Below are 13,682 nucleotides of genomic sequence, written 5' to 3' on the forward strand. Positions count from 1 at the left end.
AACTATCGTCTGTACAGTATGTAAATTAGGTACCGTAAGTCTAATACAGTACTGTAATTTTATACATTTCTTGTGAAAGAAACATTTCTTATTCAACAGCGATTAAAATTATTTATATTAATGATGTCTCCAAAGTTCAACGAAGTTTTCGCAGAAAAATAAGTTATCAGAAATCGGCCGCGTTTGGTGTGCTGCTTCACGACAAAAACAATCTTGAGCAATGGCGATGTCGAATGGTGCACACTCGGTAAGTAATCTTACAATTTTTTGTTTATAGCGTAGTTTATACGGATTATTTCGAAAAAAAATATACGTATTTTGGAAATGTTGAGTCGGATTAGTCTAGAATTGTTTAATTTTATGTAAGAAAACATTTCAAACAGCTGTAATCCGTGAATTTCACATGTGTCGGGCTGTGATTGGCAAAGACTCGTAAGAAATCGGATTCCCAAAGAATGGAACGTATCTGCTGTCTTATAGGGGGGGTCGACTGTATATGTTGATTTTAACTCGATATACGACTTATAGAAGATAAGTATATAATATATGTAAAAAATGCGTGTATTGTTAAGTGATGTGATTTACCCCACATAAAAGTATTAATACAGTAAATATAATGCTTTTAATAAATTATTTTCAACTTACATTATGAAATTTGCTGACGTCAGTTGCTAGAAGATTCACCATTTGTCCTATATTAGATTTCTCTAGAGAAGAGGAACTTAACTTAATTGCCTGAAAAAAGATTTTATACAAAAAAGTATTTTTCGTATTGTTCTGTTTCAATAAAATTATAAATTATAATATTTAATAAGCCTTTGAATAAGCAAATATATAGATTATTAAATTTTCTTTTATAATCTATAATTGTTTATTCGAATAAATATTCATTATTTTCTTCATTCTGTAACTAGTATTATAGTGTAGAGTAGGTAGAGTCTGAATCATCGATATCGCATAAAGTATGCAATGAATAAACAACAGATGTATTTGTTCATCAATGACATTGATTTGTGTGTAAATTCAGTTGAAATATTATCTAAATTGTACTGAATGAGCCACGTAATTTAATCTATACGTATTTGTAATAAGCTTGATAAAGTATATTTGAAGCAAGTATGTAAATAAGTTTGGCATCAAGAATGTAAATGCAAATCGTCTAAATCAGAGATGGCGAACCTTTTTCATTATCCGTGCCATTAATTTATAAATAATCTTTATTAAATTACTAAAGTGCCACACTGAAATTGTCTAGCATAAATTATGATTCTTGTATTTTTTTCTTTTTTGCTTTTTTATTTTTTATTTTATGTTTTTTCTTCTCCTTTCACTCTCGAGAAAAAAATTATTATAATTTAATAAACAAAAAAAGAAAAATTTTTATTAAACAATTCTATTTGTGGTTAAAAGCTTTGTGAAAGCTTACATTTTCCGCCACTCCCAAAATCCTCTCTTTTAGTGTATTCTTAGCTAATGGTATATCTTTAATTCTTTGGATAATTTTTTCTTTATTTTCGAAATCTTCGAATAAATAAGGTGCACATTGCAACCAAGCTTCCTTTAAAAATGAACGTCATTAAAAGTTTTCTCGTATTGAGCAATAGCTTTTGACGCTTGATAACTAGCAGCAGTAGTGTCTGATTGAGTTCCAATATATTTTATTAAGGACGTAGCTTGTACATTTTTATTTTTGAAAACACGTGATATATAATCCTTTTGCTCTTTTTCACTTCAATTGAAAACAGATTTGCGATTGGTTTCATAATGTGGCTTTAATGATAATGTTCTACAAACCACCGTTCCTGAAAATAAAATGCAAATAGCTTTACTGTCCTTATTAATCATACCGTACCTATCGGTCCACCAAATTTGAAATTCTCTGCTACTACCTGTGTTTGATAATTTCGATTTTTTCCTTGAACTAGCCATAATAAAAAATTATAAAACAATAATATAAAAAATTATATTTAAATTTAAAATTTATGCATAAATGCAATAATTACCTTAAAATAAAACCGTAGTGTTGTAAATAGTTATATTTAACGTGTCAATGTTATAAGTTTTGAAATGACATATACAAACGCTTGGAATTACAAAGACTGAAGACTCATTGGTAATACAGTCTGTTTTCATGACAGAGCAAATTAATACGCATGAGCACAGGAGAGCATCGATCAAATCACAAAATGATATTTTATAGTTGGTAGATATTCAGAACTATAAATTTAAATTATAAATTATTTTTAAAGTATGGATTGTTGAATTCTAATTCATTTTTATAATTTATAAAATAAAATTTCATTATGATTAATAAAAAAAATCATATTTTTTGTGTGTGCCATCAAAATTTTCTTTTGTGCCATAGGTTCACCATCCCTGGACTATATAATCCAGAAACTGCTGAAGCAAATCACATGATACATTTTTGTTCATTTTNTATGATTAATAAAAATAAATAATACTTTTGTGCGTGCCATTAAAATTTTCTTTCGTGCCATCTATGGCACGTGTGCCATAGGTTTGCCATCCCTGGTCTAAATGATACTAAATTTTTTAAAATTCCAATGGTGTTACCATGTATATTTGCCATACTTAATTAAAAAGAAACCTTATTATTAGGTATGAAATGTAATTAAATTCTGTGATTTTCACGACTCCTGTACATTCTTTTAGAATAATTGTTTATAGAAAAATTTACACATTAAATTCCGTAGTTCTTTCTTACCTTTAACTTCGTTATACCCTTTGCAATAAGCGACATTCAAATTTTTATAATTAAAAATACATAACATATTTGATATATTAAAGTACAGTGGGTGATCGAAAATAATCCGTTTCAAGACTTTATTCGCTATCCGAATTGTTCGTTAACCGATTATCCACTTACCATAGGTTTATATGGGAATTTGATTAATTCGTTCTTGAGACTCCCCAAAAAATAGTACATATACTTTCTTGCTATGTTCATTTATATGTTTTAATATAAATACATATACTGTATACATAGTCTTGCATTTTTATTAGTCATGTTTTTTTGTGTGAAGGTTAAAGAATTTGTCTAACGTCGATTGCTTTTCTCTCTTCTTCATTTTTCGGAAGTAATTAATAGCACTGTAATTGTAGAGATCCTCAACCTGGCTTGAATGCCATTCTAAGACCCTCATTCTGACATCATCCCACTTCTTCAAAAAACATTTAATAGCAGATATCGACATTAATTCTCTTTTTCAGAAAATAACATTCTCCGAGTTTCTTCGCGTTCTTCTGTCGTCAGATCCGTTTCAAATTCCATTATAAGCTCTTCAATGTTTTTTTTATTTCTGAGATGTGATTTTTGTTACTTTTTTAGCTACTTGAGTGTTCAGTATTTCTCTTGGATAAGATTGAACTGTGGCCTACTGTAGACCTGTTCGTGTCATACTGCCCAGCATCAACAGACATCAGATATCTTCTCACTCTCTACCTTTGCTATTATACTCTCACGTTTCGAAAACAAAAACCGATATAAAACTTCAAAGAGTGCCTTGCCTGACAATCTTGCTAATACTATAAAAAAATTGTTTCTTCAAAAAAATAAAAAGCTGAAATTACGAGAGTTTCAAAATTCGGAGGAATACTATCCGATCAGTATATACTGAGTTGAGCGTCAATGTTGACGTTTCCCGCGCTCCGAAAAGTTTCGAATTGTTGTCCGAAGACAAGGGAAGACCAATCGGTATTCATTATTTTACCTCGTTCCTTCTTGTGTTTGTTCTGTGAGGTGTTCGTTAATCCGATCACGTGTTTGTTGTTCGTACATAAAAATCTTTCGCGAAAGTGTTCGCTATCTAAATTGTTCGTTAATCGATCGCCCACTGTATACTTAAACTGTAATGTTGAATGAAATTTAACATATCTAACATATAAGCTACGTAATTTGATTACTTCGAGATATTCCTTCCAATTGCTTAAACATTATTGGAAAAAAGGTGATTTCTATAGGTTATTATCCACTTTGACAACATAAAATAAATTGTTAATGATTCAACAGTGAAAAGTTGTTTGGTGCGCAGCAGTTGTCTCTGATTACATCTTAATGGTGTGTGGATTCTAAGAAAATTTAGTGAGAAATTAAGACTAGAGTCTGTAACCTGTCGCAAACGATCAAGCAATAATGGAATGTTTTTGTAATTAAGACTCTAAGTGCTGAAAGTTTATAAGTATTCAATCGTTGCAGGAGGAAGAAATGTATAGTGGGTCGACAGTTGGCTTGATGTATACCTTCGTTCTTATAGAATCATTATTGAGTACAATGTCAATGTCTAAAAAATGGATGCTTGCTGAATTCAGTTGTTCCAATTAAAACTTTAAACCTGTCTTATTGTAATTTATCTCATTCAAAAAATGTATTTTCCTCCATAAAATGAATACATCATCCACATATCGTTTATATAAGACTAGTAGCCCGGGACGCCCCCTAGTGTGCGTTTTTTACAAATTACTATGATGCTCGGTTCATTTGACTTTTTTGTTCCTATAAATTTGCTCTACAACTCCGTTAAAGACCTAATGGTAAGATTACCCTCCGAATGAAGGGGTGGCAACCTCCCAAACTGTAGCCCCAATGTGCGAACAATAAAGTCAAAGGAACCATATTACTACTCGCGACCCTTCACGAGATATAAGTCTTTGAAAATTTGCTACATCATTTCCAGTCACGTGACACCGTGGTCAAAAGGGAACTTACCGCGCGAAAAAAAAATTAACGCGCGCTCGCGCACACTCGGGTGGTCGCCGACCCGCTCATTCGCAGGGTAAATTGTGGCAAACATGTGGTCACGTCACCGGTAAAATAATTTTCGGAGGGCTATATCTCGGGAAGGGTCGCGCGTAGGGGTATGGTTTATTAGACATTTATTGTTCGCACAGAGGAGGGGTCGCCACCCCTTCATTCAAAAGATAAATCTTACCGTCCCAATCGAGTCATACGGATCTATATTTTTACCTATTAAACGTTCTATAAATACTTTAAAATAGTTTAATTTGTTTATTTACCTTCGCTTGTAAACCTCGTTTTTAAATCTTTCAACAAATTTTCCGTGAGTCAATGCGCGACGTTCACTGAGTCACGGGATGTTGTAAACGTAAGGCGCAGGGATAATAAAAGTATATAATAAGGCAAGGCAATGCATATAATAATTATTTATACCATTCCGTGGTATAAATAATAAATTCATAGCAATAATAAATTCCTATTACAAATAAAATAATTTATTCTTAATTTAAAATCTTCGCTAGGGCGCCTCTAGTGCCCGGTTTTGGCATACCGTTACGCGGACGGATACCAGTTCAACGGGTTATATATGTAGATTATTTCATCTCTGAAATTGTTAGTAGTACTCTGCTCCAGTTTCCATAAAACGACTCACACTGTAAGCCGTGCATCGGGCTGCCCATACACGGTTTATCTTTTTTTTTGTTGTATATTTTTTGTTCAGAGCTGAAGAATGACTGCAAACATACCAGAATCCGTAGCAGCTCCATATCCTTAGGAAAAGCCATCAGGGTTCAATCAGCGTTTAGTGTCGTTTAAATTGAAACAAATTAATTTAACAAGCGTGCATTTTTTGACATTAACATTGTATTCAATAACGGTTCTATAAGAACTAAGGTATACATCAAGCCAACTGACGACCCTCTCTATACATTACTTCCCCTCTAACTTTTGCGTCGGTAATAGAAGTTGTATAGGATTAGAGAGTCGCTACGATATTGGGATTTAAAGAAAAAGTCATTGAGTGAGTGATTGATTAGTTTTTATCCTCATTCTAGTAATAAAACAGAGAAGAAAACTGTGATCAACAGTGTTACTACGTTCACATATAGAAGAGGAATGTCCACTATTATGAAGGAGATTGTGGAACACAGAAACACAATATACTGTACAAAAGGGCTCTCACGATATATAACTTTTTCAGGAATGAAAAGGATAGGTTCAAGAAGGATGACCGTGTATACGATCCCATACAAAAATGATCAATTAGGTGTGAACAATGAGTTAGTAGGTGTCACCATTTGAAACCTCAGCAAATGAATTAAGGAGGATATTTACAATGTGAGCAAAGGGTTATTTGCAATCACGTGATATAATCGTATCATTTCGTTCGTCATGCATATGCACTCTACTCCTTCTGTAAGTACAGAAATAAAGTTATGTGTTCGTTTGTAGACAAAACTTTTAATTAAAGTGTATTGTTCCTATTGTACATATATGATCCTATTTGACACGTTAACTTATAATATAAATACTGTAGTTTGCAATGTGTAATTTTACGCGTAATTATAAATATCAAAAAGAGCCATTTTTTTCAATTTGAAAATAAGCATCAGAATTGTCAATCGTATAATGGCAAAATGATGTTTGTAGAGATAAAGCGAAGCTAGATACTATTGTAATATGTTAATAATAACTACTTATATACCAAAAATAAACAACCAGCCTAAATAATTACCCTAGAACATTATTGGTTAAGTGGTTAGAAACATGTAAAGACAAAAGGAAAAATACACCGTTAAATAGACAACCAATAGAAGTTAAGACTGTGTACCTAAAAATAGAATATGTTTTTGGTGTTTTTGAAAAATTAAATAATGAATTAAAAAAACTAGATATTACTTTAGTACCAAACCACACAAGCACCATAGCAAAATTGTTACTCAGTAAACATGGTAACAATGAACATAATGATAATGTGTAAATAATGAAAAAAATAATGTAGTTTATTTATTGGATTGCAGTTGTTCACATAAAAAAAGATATGTAAGGGAAACTGGTAGAAAATTAAAGACAAGAATTAAAGAACATATATATGCCATCAAAAATAATTTGATATCATCATCAGTGGCACAACATTGCAACACTGAAGGGTGTGAAATTTTAAAAGACAGCATCAAGTGTATTATGACAGAATACAATCAACTAAAAAGAAGACTACAGGAACACCTAGAAATTCTAAAGATACAGGAAGACATCAGAATTAATAACAACACGAGACTGAAGCTACATGAGAGGTGGATTGACATTGTTTACACTTAACCTTGAAACAGATGCTGAACAGATGTAAGAGTATAGGCACATCACCTTGTAAAATGCAGATGGTCAGTGCAGTTGACTTCACAATGGCTTATAGATCAGATGTATTTTGTTCTGTTAAAATCTGGTGACCAATTGGTTTAATAAGAGTAAGTTCAATGTTAACCTCCCTTTTATTTATGGTTTAATATACCTAACAATATTTATTATTAATAGTGTAACCGTCTACCAGAATTTGGAAAATGTAAGAGAAACTAAGACATTTACTGGTGGAGTTAATATGTTATACCATATGGTCACTGTATTCTGATTTATACTTGATAATTTAGTTTAGTGTACGTGTTACATTGAGAAATTGTAAATGCGGTGCACTGCATACGTGGGTTATCCCGGTGTATTGACAGGTTATTGGTTTTGTATTTGTGACGTTGTTGCCATGTGTTTGTAAGCTGATGAGGGGTCCTTGTACCCGAAATGCATACTTACCTAAGTTTGATAAGTGATTATTAAAGACCACCTTTTTTATAAAAGTTCTGGTCCTTCTTTCAGTCGGCCTTGGTGTGATAAGCCCTGCAAAACGTTATACCCTATTTGTTGGGTTATCTAATTCTGTCTAATTTTCAGTCGCAGGCAAATAGCGTTGTTTATTATTATTGTAATATAATTATAAATTTACTTTCATAATATATTATATTTCGTACTCACTTTCTTATATATAACACTGCAAAAAGCTACTTTCAATTTTATTCCATATAATTCTGTCATAAAGTAACTTGTGGAATATGTAAACACATAAATCGCAGTTATGACAAAAAATCCTGCAAGTGCTACATAAATATTGTATGGACTGAATTCCTGTGTGCTGTCCAAATAATGTATTGTTAATCCCAAGAAGTATGCTTGGCCTGCAACTAACACTGTTTCCTGAAAAAAAAATATTAATATCCTTAATTTGAATTATATTAACACATGCATTTTGTATTTCAGATTAGTTGTCATAGTACCTGAATGAGTAACATTAAAAATATTATCAAACATTTCCATCCAACAAATCTTAATACAGCTTTCAGTATACTTGATTTCTTCTTCTGGAGTTCCTTGTTCCACTCTCTGAAAAAATGCAATAAAACTAAACAATCGAAAACAATAACTTAATCAACACTTTTGAAGTTATGTAAATTAGCTTTATATATATTGCTTTTTTAAACTGTTGTTTTATAAAAAAATTATTAATATTAACAATAAAGTATATTAATAATAAATTAATAATAATACTAATAAATAATAATTAGTAATTGATTAATAATAATAATTAATAACAGTAAAATTAATATTAACAAATAGAATTTATTAATTAATCATCTGATATGTCTCGAATATCAACTAATGTTTGATCATGCGACTAATCGGCAATGCTTAGGTTAATGTCAGACGAACACAAAAACCTACAGATGCTATATTTCAATTTATGGACGTGAAAATTAACTGACCAAAAGGTCGTGGTCACACGAGCACTTTTTTTTCCACAGAGCACATTTGCATAAAGGTTCATTTTATACGCGTATATATCAACATGGATCTCGTAGACTCTGATGCGTTGTTTTTTTTTACGTACAGAAATATTTAGAAACAACAAAAAATCTGTGAGATCCATGACGTATGGCTCAATCGTAGACAATATTGAATATGTCTTTTTGATCGTAATCAACTTTTTTTTTCTTATTTCTATTTTTATAAAGTTCAAAACGAAGTTTTTCTGAATTCTGTTTTATCACAATTTTGTACGATCGTTTTACTAATATCCGTGTTTGTTTTTTAGAATATTTGAATACTGTAATCTTTCGGCAAAAACGATTCCGACCTGGTACTTACTGGAAACAATGTTAACATGTCTGTCGTTTTCACGCTCGTGCAACATTAGCCTAACTGATAATTGGATACATAATGAGCTAAACTCCCTGATCTACAATCAGCACTAGAGATGCCACGATACCACATAACTATCAATACCGAATCGGTTTTTAAATATCGAGACCGATCAGTATCGGCATCGGGTATCGAAACTGGAAATCTTGCTATTAGAATAAATGACGAGTGAGCTCCGGAGCAGCAAATCATATTTTATCGCTTACTGCAGAAAATTGAATCATTGTTATCTGGCTCAGAAGTGGGTGCGTTGGTCTGTACAGGTACAATGTCTTATGTACACAAAGACATTGTACCAGTACACAAATGTACTATACTGTACGATCCTGTTAACGGCCTGCTACTATACATGTGATAGGAGTGGATAAAAAATCGTTAGTGTCTTTATATTGAAACTTTTTACTTATGTTGAAAATTTACAAATGTCAAATGTCAGTGCAAACAAGTATATGCAAACTCTATTTCGTTTTAAACGTCGCCAATGATCCAAGTTAATTAACAGAAAAGTACTACATAATATTTAGCTATATATATATATATATATATACAGTATATATATTTATAAATAGCAATGTGAACTCTATGTGTAGATTCTGAAAATTAAATTTCACCTAATACGTTTATTGATTTTTGGACATTGATACTTTTTTATAAGTTTAACTTAACCAAAAGTAGTTTAATATAACATTTCAGTTTCTAATTGGGCTGCAAAATCCCATTTGGAGCAATCATTACTTGTCTCTGAAAAATATAACGATACGAGATCGAATACCCAAAAAAAAGTATGGATATCGAGACATCCCTAATCAAGAGAAAACTGTGCAAGACATCCAGCCATGCACATTACTACATGTAACTTGCACGAGAACCTAACACAATACATTTATGTGTTTTACCATCTTCAGAGTAACTAAATTACAGTCGTAATCAAATCAAAAGTATGCAGCTAAATGTGTTATACAAACGACACAGCGTCAGTCTTAAATAACTTATTCAATTTCTATTTCATACTAAACAATTCATTATTTTCGCCTTTTTAATAATTTGATATCATTCTAATTGTGTACAGGAACAGACTAATGAGCATTTACTGTATTTCAATACTGAAAATTAACTTACTTCTCAAGTTGGTTCCCAAGATACTCCGAAGTATGATATTTAGAAGCTTCATATAAATCTTCTTCATTCAAAATTCGCTTTCTTCCTTTGTTTATTAATGGAAAAATCCAACTGTAAAATAAATTATTTATTTGGTTGTTGTTTACGATATTCCTGTACTGATTTTTTAAAACTGCCATCGTATTACACGCATTACAACTAATTGACAACTGATTTCATTAACCTCTTTTTTTGCGCGGTAGATACATTCTAAAGAAAATTGCATAATAAAGTATATTACAAGCATCCTGTAGAAAATGCTTCATTAGATCGAATACTTCGATAGTACGAAAATATAAGCAATTTTCAAGAGAAACACTAGCTTTTTTATTCAAACATCATTTATCATTAACATTACTGTATGTCTATGTAAACACAAAGAAGCGTAGGAAACGTAAATTCAATATTTAATATATTCTGATATGTATTGATACATGGTGTGCTGTTTTTAAAGAATGATATATGAACTCTAGATTTAAAGCAAAAATTAATATTTTATTCCAAAAATTTGAATTTAAAAATTATAAAATATACTGAATTTTTAGTGCAAAACATCGGTCGGGTAAAACGAAATAAAACAATATTATATATATATATATATATATATATATATATATAGAATTATTTTTTGTTTTATAATATTTACATAAATATAAATATTATAAAACATTATTGATACCGTAATTATTTTGATTGGTGTACTTTCGATTAGAGATGGTACAAAAAAAAGTAAAAGACAAAGTGAGCGATTACTACTGTGAGAATATGGAGATTCAAGGGAGTATCATTTTAATGAAAGTAACAAGTTGAAGAAAAGATTAGAAAATTAAGAAAAATTAATATTTTTAAACTTCAACGAATTTTACAAAAAAAACGGAACTTTCGAATTTGAAAGGAAGTTGATTTTATTTCCCAGTCCAACTCATGATAAGTCGAGTTTTGCACACGTTACTGGAGAGCAGATAAAAGGGACATTTTCCCGCCATTCGAAGGCAGTTTGTCAAAAAGAGGTATTGCCACACGAAGAAGTTTGACATTCGAGAAAGTAAAAAGGCAGTTCGTTGGAAAAAGGTTGCCACACGAAGAAAGTCTGACATACGATAAAAGCAGTCTGTTGGAAAGAGGTTTGCCATACGAAGAAAGATACCAACATACGAAAAGTATCGTCATACAAGGCTGTTTTACGAATCCAAAAATAAGTCATAAAAATATAGTTATATAGTACTACATTCGAAGTATACAAGATTTTTAAAAGAGAAGATTTAAAAGAACTTTCATAGAAAATATAAGAAGACAAATAATCAAAAAAGGAAGAAGAATCTCATATAGATACAGAAAAGATACGAAAGACCTGGAGAAAATAATATACGTTAGATCGATGTGAACTGTCTCTCACGCGTTAGGTTTAGAAATAATCTTAGGTTAAGATTTAGAATTAGGATTAGCTTTTGATTCATTCTTTTTTATATTTTTATATTTTGATACAATCAATATTTTGTTGAGTGCATTGTTTACCCTGTATGATATTCATTCAATTCTAGTATTGATTATTTTTAGTTATATTTTTATATTTTGATTTTTTTCTTCCTTTCGGCGAATTTGTGGGGAATATGATATTGGAATTATTCCGCATCAATGATTCGATGAATTGAAATTGCTTTCCTATCGAAAGATATCATCATTCCCTCGTCATCAATGAATATTTTTATCAAGCAATCACTTTTTCTATTTATAATTTTTTTTAATATTAAGATACAAAAATTGTGTAAAAGCTTTTAATATTTAAAAAAGAAAAANATTTATTAAATGTTTTTACTTGTTTTATAAAATGGTTTGGTTAATATTGGCTATTCATACTCATTCTCATTTAAACTTTTTCGCTCTTCTTACTAACAAGTTAGGTATAACGCGTGTTAATCCGCGTGTAAAATAACTGATTAACTGGTGTCGGGAATCCTGACGAGAGAAAGGGTGATTACGCGATCCTCTAATCCCGCTTTAATTTAACATTCAAACTAAGTCCTTTCTCCTTCGATTTTCTTTGAATAGAAAACCATCCTTCTAAACAGAGGACTATTCAAAAGAATAATTGCCGATTAAGTGGTACACGAGTCTTAACTACTCAGTATCCCCGGCTAGCCTCTCACACTACCGTAATAAATTACCCATTGTCGATTGGAAAAATTCTAACAACGAATTAGTCAACTTTCCACGAGGAATCAAGATTTCACATTTACACATTACCTCACTGTCTTCTGTTGGAAATTTCAAAATTTTGTGTTGTTCGTGTTGGGCACGATCGATCGTAAACATAGAACAAGTGGAGTGTAGATTCTGAAAATTAAATTTCACCTAATACGTTTATTGATTTTTGGACATTGATACTTTTTTATAAGTTTAACTTAACCAAAAGTAGTTTAATATAACATTTCAGTTTCTAATTGGGCTGCAAAATCCCATTTGGAGCAATCATTACTTGTCTCTGAAAAATATAACGATACGAGATCGAATACCCAAAAAAAAGTATGGATATCGAGACATCCCTAATCAAGAGAAAACTGTGCAAGACATCCAGCCATGCACATTACTACATGTAACTTGCACGAGAACCTAACACAATACATTTATGTGTTTTACCATCTTCAGAGTAACTAAATTACAGTCGTAATCAAATCAAAAGTATGCAGCTAAATGTGTTATACAAACGACACAGCGTCAGTCTTAAATAACTTATTCAATTTCTATTTCATACTAAACAATTCATTATTTTCGCCTTTTTAATAATTTGATATCATTCTAATTGTGTACAGGAACAGACTAATGAGCATTTACTGTATTTCAATACTGAAAATTAACTTACTTCTCAAGTTGGTTCCCAAGATACTCCGAAGTATGATATTTAGAAGCTTCATATAAATCTTCTTCATTCAAAATTCGCTTTCTTCCTTTGTTTATTAATGGAAAAATCCAACTGTAAAATAAATTATTTATTTGGTTGTTGTTTACGATATTCCTGTACTGATTTTTTAAAACTGCCATCGTATTACACGCATTACAACTAATTGACAACTGATTTCATTAACCTCTTTTTTTGCGCGGTAGATACATTCTAAAGAAAATTGCATAATAAAGTATATTACAAGCATCCTGTAGAAAATGCTTCATTAGATCGAATACTTCGATAGTACGAAAATATAAGCAATTTTCAAGAGAAACACTAGCTTTTTTATTCAAACATCATTTATCATTAACATTACTGTATGTCTATGTAAACACAAAGAAGCGTAGGAAACGTAAATTCAATATTTAATATATTCTGATATGTATTGATACATGGTGTGCTGTTTTTAAAGAATGATATATGAACTCTAGATTTAAAGCAAAAATTAATATTTTATTCCAAAAATTTGAATTTAAAAATTATAAAATATACTGAATTTTTAGTGCAAAACATCGGTCGGGTAAAACGAAATAAAACAATATTATATATATATATATATATATTTATTTTTGTTTTATAATATTT

General features: G+C 30.7%; 1 protein-coding gene across 1 annotated transcript in view; it reads right to left on the reverse strand.

Annotated features, from left to right (window-relative positions):
* Positions 1-10,224, reverse strand: part of LOC111635419 (multidrug resistance-associated protein 4-like) — a gene marked incomplete at its 3' end in the record, with an annotated part of 26,815 nt that extends 16,591 nt beyond the window's left edge. Inside the window, exons 1-4 of the mRNA XM_023380378.1 lie at positions 10,118-10,224; positions 8,077-8,182; positions 7,778-7,996; positions 646-735 (exon numbers count right to left, since the gene is read on the reverse strand). Of these exons, the coding sequence (XP_023236146.1) occupies positions 646-735; positions 7,778-7,996; positions 8,077-8,091 (324 nt within the window). The remainder of the gene's footprint in view (positions 1-645; positions 736-7,777; positions 7,997-8,076; positions 8,183-10,117) is intronic.
* Between the last annotated feature and the right edge of the window lie 3,458 nt (positions 10,225-13,682).

Source organism: Centruroides sculpturatus, unplaced genomic scaffold, assembly GCF_000671375.1.
Source record: "Centruroides sculpturatus isolate CEXI.00-Female unplaced genomic scaffold, Cexi_2.0 scaffold997, whole genome shotgun sequence".
NCBI classification, from domain to species: Eukaryota; Metazoa; Arthropoda; class Arachnida; order Scorpiones; family Buthidae; genus Centruroides; species Centruroides sculpturatus.